The 17350-nt window shown below is 46.8% G+C and overlaps 1 protein-coding gene across 1 annotated transcript; it reads left to right on the top strand.

The window, feature by feature from the left end:
* Positions 1-10337: 10337 nt before the first annotated feature.
* On the top strand, positions 10338-15789 carry PLA2G2F (phospholipase A2 group IIF). Its single transcript, XM_081018254.1, has 5 exons — positions 10338-10462; positions 12541-12582; positions 13324-13468; positions 14765-14871; positions 15265-15789. The coding sequence occupies exons 2-5, from the start codon at positions 12543-12545 to the stop codon at positions 15432-15434; spliced, it is 462 nt and encodes a 153-aa protein (XP_080874380.1). The 5' UTR covers positions 10338-10462; positions 12541-12542; the 3' UTR covers positions 15435-15789.
* Positions 15790-17350: the final 1561 nt, after the last annotated feature.

Here is a 17350-nt window from a genome sequence, read left to right as displayed (position 1 = left end):
TATTATAATTTGTATCCTGCCCTATGCCCGAAGGTCTCAGAACGGTTCACAGCATAAAACCACAATATGAAAAACAGAAAATACAAAACAAAGACAACCCAATAACCCCTGCTTCCACAACACATTTTGAAAGGGCATCGTATGTCAATCAGCCAAAGGTCTCGTTAAAGAGGAATGTTTTCACCCGGCGCCTAAAGGTGTATAATGAAGGCACCAGGTGAACCTTCCTGGGGAGAGCATTCCACAAACGTGAGTTGTCTTTCTCCCCTCTTCCCCGATATGCAGGGGCGAACAAAGGCTAACCGACACCCAGGGCAGGGCAAACCGCCGGCTGCATGTGTTGCACCGCTACGTATGATGCATGTGTGGCGTCGCTACGTAGGGCGCATGTGCGGCGGTGCTACGTACAGTGCATGCGTGCAACACCGCACATGCATTGTACGTAGCAGTTTGCTGCTGGTGCCACTCAAGTGCCGTATGGACAGTGTCAGGATCCTCTGCTCGCAGCTGCTGTGGCGGAGGAGGGATCCCACTGCCGTCCGTATGGTGCTTGAGCACCGCCGCCGGCAAACCGCTATGTACAGCACATGTCCGGTGTTGCTATGTACAGCACATGTCCGGTGTTGCTATGTACAGCACATGCATGCGACACTGCGCATGTGTTGTACATAGCGGTTTGCCACTGGCACTGCTTGAGCACCATACGGGCAGTGGCAGGATCCTCTGCTCGCAGCTGCAGCCGCGAACGGAAGATCCTCCACATGCAGCTGTGGTGGGGCGATGGCTGCTTCCACCGCTGCGCCCGGGGTTGGGTGGGGTGAGCATCCCACAGGGTGCCGTCTTGTCAAACCCCCCCCCAGACATGGCAGCCAGGGCGGACCGCCCCCCCCTTGCGATGCCACTGCTGATATGGAGTTGGTCCTCAATGGACCTGGTGGGCCTCCATTATCAATTGGTGGTCCTCTAGTGGACTTATCTGGTGGTGAGGGTGGCAGCATCACCAGACAGCTGAGCCTAGGCGCTCTCTTAATTCCTACCGTGCCCCTGGCATAGCGTTGCTCTGGGGAAGCTGGGTCACCTCTACCTATGTCCTTGTAGACCCTCTCAAAGAACATCAAGAGGTTAGTGAGGCAGGACTTTCAGAAGCCATGCTGGCTCTGCTTCGGCAAGACTTGTCCACTGATATGGTGGAACGCTCTGTCACAAGAGACTAGGGCCCTGTGGGACTTGACATCTTTCTGCAGGGCCTCCAAGACAGAGCTGTTCCACCAGGCCTTTGGTCAGGGCACAGCCTGACCCCCCTCCTTTGGTAATTTCTTCACAGAACTCTAGCCCAATGGTTGCCATCAATTTGATTTGAAATGATTTTATAATGAATTGATTTTAGAATGCTGTATTATTTTACTGTTGTTAGCCGCTCTGAGCCCGGCTTCGGCTGGGGAGGGCGGGTTATAAATAATTTTATTATTATTATTATTATCATCATCATCATCATCATCATCATCATCATCATCTCAATCTCAGGGCCCACCATACAGTGGGCGGAAAGTGTGTGTGTCCAGTTTGATTATCAAGGCCATTTCCCCCAAACCACAGCCACCTGATAGGCATAAGGGGGAGGGTGAATTCTGAGTTGGCTGTGCAGAATAGGAGACAGGTGCATGCGGCCGACGCAAGAGGGTTTCACAACCACCATCGTCAGCTGATGATGAGGGGGCAGGGTTGTTTGGGGAGGTGAGAAAGAAGCACCTTGTCAGCCCTGTGCTTGGCGCTTCCCAAAGCAATGCCCCTTGCACTACAGTTCCCAAGCACCCGGTAGCCAGCCGGTTGTTGGGCTCTTGGGACCCGTTGAGCAAGAGATATGGACAGTGGGGTGGAGCAGGTGGGGCAAAATGTCCACCCGAAGGCATTGGTTTCGCTCTGCAAAAGGTCAGCTCACCACAGATGATGTCCCCTGACTTGTAGGTGTAAGAATAGGTGGCAAGTTTGGAGTCACATCCCTGCTCATCCACTCTCTTGTAGCAACAGTCATGGTTACGACAGCACCTGAGGGCGGGGGGAATAAGAGCAAAGTGAAACAGTGTAAAACAAGGGCAGGTAACCCTTTTCATTTCCTGAGAGCCATGGGAAACTTTCCAAGGGCCACATGCCAGTGGTGGGCGGGGCCAGAAGGAAAAGCAGCTGGGGCAAAGGATGCGACTCTTCTCCTTGTACAGAAAGGCTTCCTTTCAGCTGTGCAAAAGATAACGGTTCCCACACTCCCATTCACATCCCTCCAGCCTCCATCCAAGCAAAGCAGGAGACATTTATCAGTTCAAGGACATGTTCCAGCCAGGCAAAATAACTCAAGGAGGGCCTGGGCCTGGGGAGAGTCCTCAGGGCCAGAAAGAGGGGCTTGGAGGGCCACACCCCTGAAAGGAAAAGTGAGTTGCAGGTAGGCAGGGCAGCAGGGATGCTCCCATGTGGCTCCATCTGTAAAAGGTAAAGGTAAAGGGACCCCTGACCATTAGGTCCAGTCATGGCCGAGTCTGGGGTTGCGGCGCTTTATTGGCTGAGGGAGCCAGCGTACAGCTTCTGGGTCATGTGGCCAGCATGACTAAGCCGCTTCTGGCGAACCAGAGCAGCGCACGGAAACACCGTTTACCTTCCCACCGGAGCGGTACCTATTTATCTACTTGCACTGTGAGGTGCTTTTGAACTGCTAGGTCGGCAGGAGCAGGGACTGAGCAACGGCAGCTCACCCTGTCATGGGGATTCGAACCGCCAATCTTCTGAACAGCAAGTCCTAGGCTCTGTGGTTTAACCCACAGCACCACCCATGTAGTATCATACCACTTTAAAGAGTCATGACTCCCCCCCCCCAAGCATCCTGGGAGGTATAGTTTGCTAAGGAGGCTGAGAGTTGTTAGGCAGTCGCTATCCCTTTTTTAAAAAATGACAATTCCCAAAGTTCCCTTGGAAGTGGGGTTGGTGGTTAAGCCACTCTGGGCCACAGCTTGGTGGAATAGCACATGCTCTGTATGTAAAAGGTCCCAGGTTCAAATCCTGACATCTCCAATTAGGTCTGGCCTAGACTTCTGCCTGAAACCCTGGAGAGCCACAGAGGTTGGGTCAATGGATCGACGGTCTGGCTTGTAGGAAGCATATCCTGATGTTTCCTGAAGGTTCATGTGGACTATTTATTAGCTTACCAGTCAGTTTGATCCTTTGGCATGCCGCTGCCTCCCCATCCACAATAACACCCATAGGCCATGTAATCTGGTATGGCATTTTTTCCAGTCATTTGTTTGATCATCTCAGCAAGTTGGATGAGACTGCCATCTACTCCAATTGCACCTTGAAAACAGTTAGAGGGGGGAAACCTCAAATCACTAGGGTATTTGCAAAGCAAACATGGAAGTCTCTGGTTTGGTAAAGGAGGCTGAAGGAGAAGAACTTTTAAAAATATAAAGGAATCAGTTGGGAGGACCTATGTATATCTGTCTTTCTGTCTTTCTGTCTTTCTGTCTGTCTGTCTGTCTGTCATCTATCTATCTATCTATATCCCAACATAAAGTGTTGTCTTTCATAGTTGGACCTCAGACTACCTGAGAAGCTCAACATGTTAAGATGTTCTAAGCTGGTTGCTCCAGCTCAAACCGCATGGCTCTCATCAGCCATTCCTGAGTTTCTATACCAAACAATTTAGGAACTTTCACCACTTTGCAAATAAGCCAAGTCTTACTGCCTGTGCTACCTTTCTGACTGATACATGGAAAAACACATGAACCTAAGCTTTGAAGAGTTTGTAAGTAAAACCATTTTTAACTTACCAAGTGTGCAATCTATTCCTCTGCTGTGGGAAGAAGGACATTTTGGAACTCACAAGGGCATCTTTTAAAGGTCCAACAGCCTATATTTCCATGCTTTATTTGCTGCATATTTTGTGATTTTAAATCTCTGCTGGGGTTCCCTCATCAAACCTGGATCTTGGCACCCAATTTTTTATACCTTTATTATCCTTGCCACCAACACTACAACGCCCATCATCCCTGATCATTGGCTTAAGCTGTCTGGGAATGATGGGAGTTATAGTCCAGCAACACCTGAGGACACAAGGTGGAAGAACATTGGCGTGGACAACAGGGTATTAGATAGAACATGGACAGCTTCAAGTGCATCCCTAGCTCAGGGGCAGAACACCTGCTTTGCTTGTAGAACGTCCCAGCTTCAACCTCCAGGTAGGTTTGGGGCATACCATTATCTGAAGCCCGGTGGGGGGGGTGCTTTGCAAGTCTGACTCAACAGCGTAAGGACAGCTTCTTAAGTTTCTCTATCTGTGTGCTTGCCATTGATCTGAGTGGAGTGACGTAAGGGAGAGACTAAAATTTAAGTACGTGGATTCCCCCCCCCCCCATACTCACCACATGTCAGTAGCAATGCCACCACTGCAGACAGAGTCGTATTTGCCATGTGTGGCCCTGAAAAAGAAATTTAAACCTCTCGATCTGACATTCCTTTTACAGGAGCAGTGATGAACAAACAAAACAAAGGCAGCAAAGTCATTCCCAAATAGCAGGTGTTACTTGTACAGTGGTACCTCGGGTTAAGAAGTTAATTCATTCTGGAGGTCCGTTCTTAACCTGAAACTGTTCTTAACCTGAAGCACCACTTTAGCTAATGGCATAGCTGTCAACTTTCAGATTTGAAAATAAGGGATCAGCAACTTCACCTATCCGGGGAAAGTCGACGGGATATCTAACAATCTGGGGTAGCAGTGGGAAGCAGTGGGAAATGGAGCTGGAATAAGGGAATTTCCTGCAAAAAAAGGGAAGGTTGACAGCTATGGCTAATGGGGCCTCCTGCTGCTGCTGCGCCGCCACTGCACAATTTCTGTTCTCATCCTGAAGCAAAGTTCTTAACCCGAGGTACTATTTCTGGGCTAGCGGAGTCTGTAACCTGAAGCGTCTGTAACCCGAGGTACCACTGTATGAGTAAGTAACACCAGCAACAATTGGCTTCTTGATAGAAGAAGCCACGATGTGGCAGCCTCTCCTGCTCACTAGGGCAACTTCACAATCTGGAGCTGTGTCTGTTCTCTCTCTCTCTCTCTCTCTCTCTCTCTCTCTCTCTCTCTCTCTCTCTCTTTCCCCCCACTCTCTCTGCTTACCTTTTCTGGGTATGGCAGGGAAAATTTCAGAGGCTGCAGATAACTTCTGCTTGGTGATCTAGGGTGAATATATATATACACACACTCCGCCCCATTAGGGACTGTTAACTCCACCCCGTTAGGGATTGTTATACAGAGGTTATTCTTGTTAGGGCTTCCCTGTAAATAATTTTCAGATTCTCTTTCATAATTTCCATGTAATTGCCCATATGCTTCTTTTTAAACTGTAATAACTCACATTTCCTCCCATGCAGTTTTCTTAAGAAGAAGAAGAAGAAGAAGAAGAAGAAGAAGAAGAAGAAGAAGAAGAAGAAAGGTACTCTGCTGGTCAGACATTTTGCTATCACCACAGCTGAGCGCAGCTTTAAAAGCGATGGCCGACAACGTAGATGGACTGAGCAATTTCATGAAGGGAGGATAAGGCTATGGATAGCCACTAGCCATAATGGCTAGAGTTGACTCCACAGTTCTGAATACCAGTTATGGGGAACTACAGGAAGGGAGAGGACTTTTGTGTGCTTGGGTCTTGCTTGCAGGTTCCCTACAAGTTCGCAACTGTGAGATCAGGTTGCTGAGCTTCATTAACGTGTGACCCTGAAATTTTGGGTCCCCTTCAAACCGATGCCAAAGTTTTGTGCTAGTTTTGCACCACAAACCCCACATTTTGTTCTGCCCTCCCCAACTGAATACTGGTAATTGACACTCAAACTGGGGGCCATAAGTATACCCCAAACCCAACCTTGTCCGATGATGTTTGGTGATTATGAACCTAGTCAACTGTCTTCTACAAATGTCCTGCAAGTGACAAAGTGCAAAGCTATGAAGGGAACTTACCTGCATGAAGATGCTGTACTTGCTACTGGACACATAGCCATACCAGGGTATGATACAGCAGGTGTCATATGATTACCTGTGTGTAATCATGTGACACAGCTCTGCACAGCTCAAGGTTTACCAGCAATACTTGGGCACTACCAAGATTCCAAGTCTGAGCATTGATGCCACAGGAAGATTGGTTAGCAGAGTTGATAGGGGTAAAACAACAACAAACCTCTGGTTACGTGAAACATACTCAATAAACACACAAGACGTAACTGGCTGCACTTTTGAACAAACAAGGTACACTATTCATTGTATCAAATTATAGATTTCAACAGAAGTCTCATAAAGTTCAATGAAAAAGGTAGAAGACCCAGTGGATCAGTTCATTCTATAGTCAGTTCATGCATAAGGTCCATACATGTATAAGTGTCTATTCCACCTGTCTGTTCATAGAGTCCAATAATTCACATGAAGAGTTGTTACAGTTCCACAGAATCCTTTCACAGAGTCTAAGACAAGGATTTCCAGAATATTAGCCTTGTTTTGCCATCCTAGGCTTCCTCAGTAGTATAGGCTCTAAGTAATGCAAATAAATACAATATCGTAATCTCACACATTTTCCCAGTGAAAATAATAAACCATAAACAACTGTACATACCATATGTAATTTTACAAGATAGTAATCCTGCTTTGTAGCAGATGTTGCTTACTGCAACCACTGCTATGCTATAAGATCCACTATCCTGTAACATTACATAAGGTATGTACAGTTGTTTATGGTTTTTGTATATTATTTTCACTGGAAAAATGTGTGAGATTTGGTAAAGGTAAAGGGACCCCTGACCATTAGGTCCAATCGTGACCGTCTCTGGGGTTGCGGCGCTCATCTTGCTTTATTGGCCAAGGGAGCCGGCATACAGCTTCCGGGTCATGTGGCCAGCATAACTAAGCCACTTCTGGCGAACCAGAGCAGCGCACGGAAATGCCGTTTACCTTCCCACCAGAGTGGTACCTATTTATCTACTTGCACTTTGACATGCTTTCGAACTGTTAGGTTTGCAGGAGCAGGGACTGAGCAACAGGAGCTCACCCCGTCGTGGGGATTTGAACCGCCGACCTTCTGACCGGCAAGGCTAGGCTCTGTGGTTTAACCCACAGCGCCACCTGCGTCCCTATGTGTGAGATTACGATATTGTATTTATTTGCATTACTTAGAGTAGTACTAAGTACTACTGAGGAAGCCTAGGATGGCGAAACAAGGCTAATATTCTGGAAATCCTTGTTTTAGACTTGTTTTAGACTCTGTGAAAGGATTCTGTTGAAATCTACAATTTGATACAATGAATACTGTACCTTGTTTGTTCAAAAGTGCAGCCGGTTACGTCTTGTGTGTTTATTGGGTTGATAGGGGTGGCAAGGGAGAAAAATTTGGGCAGATACTTCTGTATAATGCCGTTTGAAATTCAGACACCAGAAAAATCTATCCAGCGTGCAGAGTGCTGTCTGAATAACACGACACAGAGAAGACAAAACATTGCTTTTTGCATTTTATCCCATGAACCGCCCTGAGACCTGCAGGTATAGGGTGGTATATAAATTTAATAAGTAATAAAATAAATAGAAAATAATATTGGCTGGGAATGCAGCACCACGATGGCTCACAACGACCTAAGATGGTTGTTGTAAACATGTCCCCAGCTCTCATGTCAGCATGCATCCAGACATTCACAAAGTTTCCATTCCTGTCAGAATACCCAAACGAGTGTGATAAGGTTTTGAATGAAAACCAGGGATTGCCAAATTTGCCTGATTGCAACATCAGGAATGACATTGCACACCTGGTGAACCTGAAAGCAAAATGACCTCGTCTTTGAGGGCAGCGTCACCTAACTTGACACTTCTACTGAAGAAGCAGGGCGCTGGTTGTGAAAGCACATAGTATAAGAAATGTGAAGTCACTGCTGAAAAATCATCACTGTTGACGTGAGTAAACTGAGGGAGAGGGCAAGGAGATAGGCATGCCAACAAATTGTGAGATAAGCAGCGCTTTTTTTCAGCTGGAATTCACCAGAACTCAGTTCCGGCACCTCTCAGGTGCACGTCATTGCTATGATAAAAGAACAAGGGAAGCATTCTTGGTAAACACTGGAGCACTGGAGACAATGCCGGATTTATGTATAAGCTAAACAAGCTATAGCTTAGGGCCTCACTCTCTTGGGAGCCCCCCAAAAAATTAAAGGGAAAAAAACCTGGATGTACATTTCCAAAACAGAAGATAAAAAACAAATAAGATAAAACCTACATACAGCAACAGTGTTTTGTGTTGTGTAGGCTCCTATGATGTACGTAACGGACCCCGCCTGCTAGCCTGTTCCCTAAAATATCACTGGTTAGATACCTACTAGGTCCATAAATTACCACATAGCATATATTCAACACACAAAAAAGTAACAATTTGTTGTTGACAAAGGACAGCAGGGCATATAAAGGGCCCCATTACCTTCAGTAGCTTAGGTCCTCATCAAACCTAAATCCGATCCTGACTGGAGATAAGTAAGCAATAATTCTGGACAGAATTGGAGGGCTTCATCCTAAAGAAGATGTGAAGACAGAAGAAGAAAGCAATGAAGTATGTTTTCCTGCTGGTACAGGGGCAATGCTTTTACTCTCATGGTAGAAGAAATAAACCAAACATTGTTCCTGGAACTAGAGTTAACCAGCAAATGCTTCCAGGAAGGCTTATTTCAAGGACCTGAAGAGTACAGCGTTCAAGCATATAACTCTAACCATGCCTCTGGATGGCTTCATTTTCAAGCGCATTCTGACCACGGAGGGCACCAGGAAGCTTGCTGCTGCAACTCGTACTACAGGTGTGATTGATGAGGGTGATAGGAAGCAAATGCCTCAGGAAAAGACTGCGAAAGCGAAGGAGGAAGTGCAGGATTTCCACAGATTCTTTTTTTAAAAAAAAATTTCATTTTTATTAAATTTTCCATTTTAACAATCCAATCCAATCACATTAAATATTCCAGATTATACATATACATATCAAATAATCCAAATATTCCGCCAAATTATAAATTTTTTAATGGGACTTCCCATGCTTCAGGTTTGGAGGGTTCTGATCATCTCATATCTCTACTGCTTTTCGTAGTCATTTCCAATAGTTCCTCTAATTCTTCCTGTTGTTAACCTAGGATTTCAACAGATTCAAAGGATCACATCGGTTTCAAGACAATGCTAAAGGGACGAGGAAATTAGGAACCAATACCCAGCTAAGTAATGCAGGCAATTCACAAGCTCCATTTTCAGAGAATGGCGACAAGGGTATCAATAGATGCCAGGGTATCAACACTGTGCCAGAAGTGAGAAAGTCATGCAGTTTGTGTATGACAGAACAAGTGCACAGAACATCCTTGCGGAAGACCCTCTAGTGCACTACGTGGTAGAGATGAAGGTCAATGAGAACGGGGGGTGGGTGGGGTGTTTGTGGTTGAAAGAAACAGAAAGGAAAGAAATAGAAAGTTACCTAAGAGCACAAGCAGAATGGCAACAGATAACTCTCATCAAGGCCAAATGTGTACCGTCAATTTGTCTTCTCAGGGGACCAGACAAAGTTGGATTTTTGAGTGTCATCTTGTAACCCTGGTTTGAGTATCAATTACTCAAGTTTTTTGGGAGCGTGGTGTGGGAAAAGCCATCAGAAGGATTAAGAATGTGGAAAGGGTGTTACGTTCAGGCATGAGAATGGCAATGTTGCATGTACATCCCCATTTCTCTCCTCTTCTGCTGTAGTTCACTCAGAAAGTCGTAGCAATTGCCAAGGCAAGTCAAATCAGGACCCTGGACAGCCACCAGTGGGCCCTGCTGGCTGAGCTATGGAAGATGTTGTCTTGGCAAAGGTCTAGCAAAGACCTCATGAGCTATGAGAAGATGTTGTCACAGCAAAGGCGGCTGGCAGGGCCTTCAGTTCCAATGGCTCTGCTCTTGAAGGTCTGCAATCCTTAAAAGACCTGGAATTTACTCTGCAGTTCCTGTTCCTGCATGGCTGTGGAACAGGAGATGCTATAGGGGAGTTATCTCTAGAACCTGATGGTGATTAAGGATCCACATAATCAGTCCTCAGAAAGTGATTCAGAGTGGTTTTGTCTGAATGGGATAACTTGTGTGTCATCTGAAGCTGAGTTCTTGGAGTGAGTTTGGGACTCAGGTGCGGGGGACGTCCCATCCTCCAACTGAGAAATGTTGAGTGGCAAGACCTTCTCCTTATTCTCTTCTTTCCCCTTCCTTCCCCCCTCTGCTCTGTGGATTCCAGGGCTCTAAGCATCACAATTGTGTTAGATTCTGAAGGGAAAGCATGAGATCTAATGGCCAGTGGTGGGCAATGTATCACTCTCTTGACTCCATGCGCCATGGTTCCTGGTCTCAGAAGTTCAACTCAGATGAACTTCTCTACAGGACAGAAAGAAGCTGGGAGCTGACCATTAATAGGTGTCCATCATACCTGAGACAGGGGGATCAGTTTGTGTTGTTGTGCGTTCATGGAGTAACTAACCAGAACTAAGTTGACATTTCTCAGAAGACATTTAATGCTTACTCTGACAGTTATGCCCATTTCCGAAATAAGTCCTGTTTGATGAAAGTCCCGTACATTGTACATCTTAGTAGCTTCCTCCTTGAAGCTTCCTCCTTGAAGCTTCTCGGCCTTTTGGCTAAGATCAAGTGTAGAAGCTTCCTCCTAGTTGTTGTTGTTTTTTAGGGGGATTTGTGATGACCACGGGTTTATTTGTATGCAAATCCAGCACTTTGAGTTTCTCATACAGTGTTTATTAATGCTCCCGTCCGGTGAGAAATAGCGCTACTTTGCAATTATATACTGTATTTATAACTATATTTTTTATGTAGGAATGTCCCTGGCACATTTCTTGGAGGTTTTATAAAATAAAAGACGTTCTTACAAATTGGGTCTGAAAGAAATCAAGAGGACAATGTGGCCGCTGTTCTCTGGGAAGAGGGATTGACTCTTAAACCATTCTGGAAATTGTAGCTCTGTGACGGGAACAGGGGTCTCCTAACAACTCTCAGCATCCTTCCCAAACTGCAGCTCCCAGAATTCTTTGGGAGAAGCCATGACATAAAGTGGTATCACAGTGTTTTAAATGTATAGCACGAACGTGCCTTGGTGTCTGTTCTTTGCATCTGCAAATATGGCCGTGGCCATTGCTTATGTTATATCCAGGCTATCATGATGCCATGGTAAAGTTAGGCAATATTAGACTCTGGGTTAAAAATTACTCCCCTGTTCTTTAGCTGGAAATGTGCGTTACTTCTAAATGTTATCAACCAACCCTGCTTCTTTTGGGCTGGAAAAGTACCTGGAATCTTCCACTGACCCAGAATGTGACAGCATATCCTCCAACATTTCTCTGATGAAAATAGGGACGTCCCATTCCATAACGATAATTTTACTATTTACGGTATACCCCACACATCTTGCTGGGTTGCCCCAGCCACTCTGGACAGCTTTCAACATATATAAAAACATAATAAAACATTAAGTTGTTTGTTTTTTTTTAAACTGCCCTGTACAGGATTGCCTTCAGATGGCTCAGGGGTCGGATAACTCCATATCCTTCAACATTTCTCCAATGAAAATAGGGACATTCTAAGGAAAAGTGGGACATTCTGGGATCAAATCAGAAACCGGGACAGCGTCTCTAAATCAGGGATGTCCCTGGAAAATAGGGAATTTTGGAGGGTCTGTGAAAGGAGTGTATCACTCTGCTGTTGAAACAATCGCATCAGCTTCTGATTGGTTTCCAGGCTCAATTCCAAGCACTTCTAAAGGCATTTAAAACCATTTAACTTCTGCACCCTTGGGTATCTGAAGGGTAGCCTTCTTCTATTAAACCTGCCTGGTTATTCAGATCATCTGCAGAGACCCTCCTGAAATTCCCCCCCCCCAACCCCCTAGCATCTGAAGTATATCAAGTGAGGATCTCTAGTTCCCAGAGAAACCTCTAGAGAGTGAAATTTTGGTGCAAGATTGCTGCCCAAACGTTGAGACATGTGACCTATATGAGTTCTAGTTTTATGAAAGGCCCAGCACTCTTACACCACCCCTCTCCCAAACTCGTGATCGCCAGGCACTGTTGGACTACAACTCCCATCAGCCCCAGCCCAGGGACAACGGGAGTTGTAGTCCAACAACACGGACTACCTGGCTTTAATGTAAGTCACTTTGGGGCTAGCAGATATGTAGCAAATAATAATAAATATCTGGAGGGCACCAGGGCAAGGGTGGCTGTTTCAAAGCAAGGAGCCCTTTTCCAACCTGAGAACCAGATTTCGGCCACCTTTTCCTGGTCAAAATGAACAAGGCCAGTAGCAAAGCAGGGTAGGGGCTAGAGAGGAAGTCAAAACTATTTTTGTGACAGTTCGTAAAATGAAAAGTGATGTTACGATTCTGAATGTGAGGAATCTGTGGTTTTTTATTAGCGCTTTTTTCCTCAGGTTATCAGCTGGTGTGGGAATTACCTCTTCCCTTTTCTGCTTCTTGTTTTCCTCAGACATGAGGCGACTTCTCCTGATTGCTATCTTGGGGGTGGGCGGTAAGTGCTAAAAAGTTCCTCGCTTACTTTTGCTACCAGAAGCCCCTTTTTCTCAGCAAGCTGCCTTGTACCAAGTCAGGCGCTTGGTCCCCCTCTGGATCGGTATTGTCAGCACTGACAGGTAGCAACCCTCCAGGAAACTGGGCAGTATCCATTGATCTGATTGGACCCCACCCAGATACCATCTTCTATTGAACAGTGGGCTATAAATCATTTATGGAGAGAAAGAAAGAAAGAAAGAAAGAAAGAAAGAAAGAAAGAAAGAAAGAAAGAAAGAGAGCCATCTTAGCCCGTCTTGTGCTGGAAAGGGTTTGGACCTGTCAGCGGCTGAGACATCCATCCACTGGTGCAGCCAGCAACCCCTTCCCACCTGCCAAATGTGGGTGGGTGGGCAGAGGTGCCCCCAGGGGGGTCCCTACTGGCAGAAGGGGGTGCTCCAGAGGTGGGGAAATGGAGGGGCTGAGCCCGCCTGGGATCCGCTGGATCACGAGCGGGTGCGATATGTTGCAAAATCCGGCTAAGTGCAAATTTCGAAGGCCAGCCGTGTTTCGATTTGAGCATTGCTTTGGAAATAGGGGCACCTGCCATGGCATGCAGATGGCGTTGAATTGCTCTCCTGTCCCTGGACCAGATCCTGGCCGAGGTGGGCTTTTTGCACTTTCTCGCTCCAAAATGTGGACCGTGACAGGGGACCCCCGCCTGTTTTCCTCCTCCTCCTGCTGCTGCTTGTCCCCTTCCCAGCTCTGTCCGTCATCCACGGCAGCCTGCTCAACTTCAAGGTGCTGATCGAGAGGATTACCCACAAAAACGCCCTCATCCACTTCAATGGATACGGGTGCTACTGCGGAAAGGGCGGGAGAGGGAAGCCGAGGGACCAGACAGACATGTGAGTTGGCCGGCGTGATTCCCTGGGCCTCCACAAAGACACCACGAGCCTCACTCAGCCAGACGGGGTGGGGGGCGGCTTTGCTTGCAGGTGATGCCAGATATTCCTGGTAGGTGGGGTCTGGTGCGCCAGAAACCGGTGTGCATCAACAATGCATCCCTCCCTGTGATGCTGCCATGCCAGCATAAGTGGGTGAAGAAGAGGGCTGATTAACCTGCTCAAACACATTTCCCTCTGTTAGGACAGGGCTGGGGAAACCTCAAGACTGAACTCTACAGCGCCACCTGGTGTCACAGTGTTATAACACATTTAAAACGCCTTTAGTGTGTGTAGTAATGTACAGTGGTACCTAATTCATTCTGGAGGTCCGTTCTTAACCTGAAACTATTCTTAGCCTGAGGTACCACTTTAGCTAGTGGGGCCTCCTGCTTCCGCTGCACGTTTTCTGTTCTCATCCTGAAGCAAAGTTCTTAACCCGAGGTACTATTTCTGGGTTAGCGGAGTCTGTAACCTGAAGCGTCTGTAACCTGAAGCGTCTGTAGCCCGAGGTACCACTGTAGCTGAGTTCCATATCAGTGTGTATGAAGATTCAATGTTTAGACTGTTTTTAAGGAAAGTGCTGGTGCTCTGCTGTTTTCAGTGTAGCTATCCACATGTTTTAACAGATCTCTGTGGGTTAAACCACAGAGCCTAGGACTTGCCCATCAGAAGGTCGGCGGTTCGAATCCCCGCGACGGGGTGAGCTCCCGTTGCTCAGTCCCTGCTCCTGCCAACCTAGCAATTCAAAAGCATGTCAAAGTGCAAGTAGATAAATAAGTACTGCTCCTGTGGGAAGGTAAACGGCGTTTCCGTGCACTGCTCTGGTTCGCCAGAAGAGGCTTAGTCATGCTGGCCACATGACCCGGAAGCTGTACGCCGGCTCCGTTGGCCAATAAAGCGAGATGAGGGCCGCAACCCCAGAGTCGGTCATGACTGGACCTAATGGTCAGGGGTCCCTTTACCTTTACCTTTTAACGCACACATTTCTATTAATGCTTGTTTTTTAATTATTGCTTTTCCCTCTAGCTTTTAGCCGTTTCTATTTTAGGTGTAAGCCACCTTGAATCCTTGTCTGGTAAGACTGTGGGATGTAAATAAATATAGTAATAACAATATTTTATTTTATTTTTAAATGAAAGCTCAGCAGCGCAGTGGAGGGGGGGGGGAGGACACCAAAATTCTCAAAATCTCAACAGGGGCTCCCTGCCAGCAGGCCTTCCTCCCCCTGCATTCCCCCCCCCTTTTCTACTCTTCCAGGTGCTGCTATAAACACGACTGCTGCTATGAGGGTCTACACAGCAAGCAGTGCCACCCATATATTGATCACTACAGATACCTGATCATCAATGACGATGTTATCTGTGGTGAGTGGCGGGCAGAAGGATTTGGGTTTATTTTCCTTTGCCCACCTTCCCTTTAGAAGAAGGAGGTCATTCATAGAACCATTCCACAGAACTGTCTCCAGATATGCCCCACCCCCATTTATTTCTGGTGGTCTCGATCAGGCCTGCTGAACTCTCCCTGGGCTGCACCCTTCACTGGCCTTGCTTCTTGTCCTGCTGGAGAGGTTCAGCTTGGCCAAAACATGTCCTCACAATGCCTGTTGCTTGCCTGGGAGGAGGATGGAGAGGGTGTGTGTGTGAATGTGTTTAGACGCCGGCCTACGGTACAAAGGCACTTCTCATATGAGGTTCCAGTCAAAAGGAAGCTTTGCATCCTGCAAGCCTGACGTCTCCTCGCCGCTTTTGCCTCTGCAGAGTACAGAAACAATTCCCACTGTGCCGTGTTGGCGTGCGAATGCGACCGCCATGCGGCCCTCTGCTTCCGAAAGTATGCCAAAACGTACAACAAGAAGTACCACCGTTACCCCTACGTCTTGTGCAAAGAAACCACCCCTAAATGTCGAGGCAGCAAGAAGCCGAAGTAGGAAAGTCCGAGAAGCAGGCAAACCGGATGCGGGCTTGATGCAGAGGATTGCTTTGAGAGGGCAATCTCTCCCGTGGGAAAGAGGACCAGAGCGGAAATGCAGGGGGTTTTCTTGCTTGTGTGTTTTTCTGCGTGGATTCCAAAGTCAGCAGCATTTATTGTTGAATTTTTGAAATCTCTGCATTTCAAAGTTCACGTTTTGATGTCAAAGGGACACTCCCCACAAGCTGCATCTTAATTTGCAAAATTGACGTGTTGGCGTCTCAGTGCTTCTCCTCGCCCCAAGGACTAAATCCAAGATTTTCTGTTACTGGAAATGTGGGGCGGGCAGCAATAAACCATTATTTATTTATTAATCTGTTTATTAACATGAACTCTTTGTTAAAATTGTTTTTCTTCCCAACCCTGATTTTCCCATCGAGGAAGTGCCTGTGGTGGCTAACTAAGCAGCTAGATTAGAAATTCAAATATTCAAAAAGTGTACCTGGCAAGCAGTTCTAGCTGTGTAAAAGAGATGACTGTAGGGGTCTACCTATAAAATGGCTGTATTCCAAGTCAGAACCTTGGCCCACTAAGCTACCTCTCCCATGGTGTCATCTGCAAAGTCCTTCAAGTCATTTACAAAGATATTGAACAACACAAGGCCTAGGACAGAACCCTGTGGCAACCCACCGGTCCCAGGATGACGAGGAACCATTAGTGAGCGCTCTTTGGGTTTGGTCAGTTAACCAGCTGCAAATTCCCATAGCAGTAGCATTGTCCACATTTTACCATCTTTTCTGCAAGAATATCATGGGGGACTTTGTCAAAAGCCGTACTGAAATCAAGATACATTACGTCCACAGCGTTCCTCTGATCTACCAAGCCTGAAACTCAAAACCTATGCTTGGCTCTTAGTAGTCACAACATTTTTTTCTAAGTGTTCACAGTGTTTAATTATCTGTTCTATTACCTTTATATCAGCATCAAGCTGACCTGCTGGTAGTTGCCTGGGTCTTCCCTTCCCATCCCTGTTTTGAAGATGGGGGAAACACTGGCCCTCTTCCAGTCCTCAGGGACCTTTCCTCCAATAAGTCTCAAAGATTATAGACGAAGGCTCTGAGATTACATCTTGGCAGGGTGAGGGGTGGGAAAGGGCCTTCTCTGTGGTGGCCCATAAGCTGTTGAAATCCTTCTCTGCAGAGGCATGCCTACATTGAACAGCTTCTAGTGAATGCTAAAGACACATGGCTTTACCCTGGTGTTCGACATTTGGGGTTTATATTTGTGGGACCTGAAGACTTCCGGGGGCGGCGCGAACGTCAATGGCGGTCCTCTTCTGAACGGGAGAGGAGGCTCCACAGACAACGGGTCGTCCGCTACGGCGAAGCGGAGACCCACTCCGGAAAACCCCAGGCAGCAAGAGCTTGGGGTCTTGAGGCTCGGTGGGCGCCTTGAGCGACCCTCCAAACGCGAAAGGAACCCCGTAAGGGGCTCCGGAGCGTGGAGGGGGGTTGCGGCGCTGAGAGCTGTTTCACAGTCTGCGGAGCGAAGCCGCGCTGCTGCTGCCGGTGAGCGCTGATCCCTTTTCCTGTCAAAATTCGGATTCGGATGAAAAGCAACTAACTTGTGAGTAAAAGACTGAATCACTTGAAATTAGAGACTTTAAAGGAAAAATCTAAATTGGCTTGAACTTGGCTGAAAGCGGAGAGACGTGGAAACAGGAAGTCCGTCTTCCGCAGCCATTGAACTTGAAAAAAGCAATCAGCTGGAGGAGTGGAGGCTGAAAGAAAGAGATTCTAAGCTTTATAGATCTAAGCATCTATTGAACTTGCATCTTAAAGTAAAGACTTTAAGCTAAAGATTTGGGATTATTACTTGCACTTGACTTTCCTCCTTTTATTGGATTACAAATTAGAAGGTGAAACCCAGGGTCCA

This window comes from Podarcis pityusensis, assembly GCF_964106645.2.
Source record: "Podarcis pityusensis genome assembly, chromosome: 8".
Lineage (NCBI taxonomy): Eukaryota > Metazoa > Chordata > Lepidosauria > Squamata > Lacertidae > Podarcis > Podarcis pityusensis.
Note: the sequence above shows the minus strand (reverse complement) of the source record. Positions and strands in the feature narration are given on the sequence as shown.

What these genes read in the sequence shown, in the direction of transcription:
- PLA2G2F (XM_081018254.1), top strand. Translation starts at nt 12,543, where the DNA reads ATGAGGCGACTTCTCCTGATTGCTATCTTGGGGGTGGGCG. An exon ending in CCGAGGGACCAGACAGACAT is followed by an intron (nt 13,469 to 14,764) that starts GTGAGTTGGCCG and finishes CTACTCTTCCAG; the next exon opens with GTGCTGCTATAAACACGACT. An exon ending in CAATGACGATGTTATCTGTG is followed by an intron (nt 14,872 to 15,264) that starts GTGAGTGGCGGG and finishes TTGCCTCTGCAG; the next exon opens with AGTACAGAAACAATTCCCAC.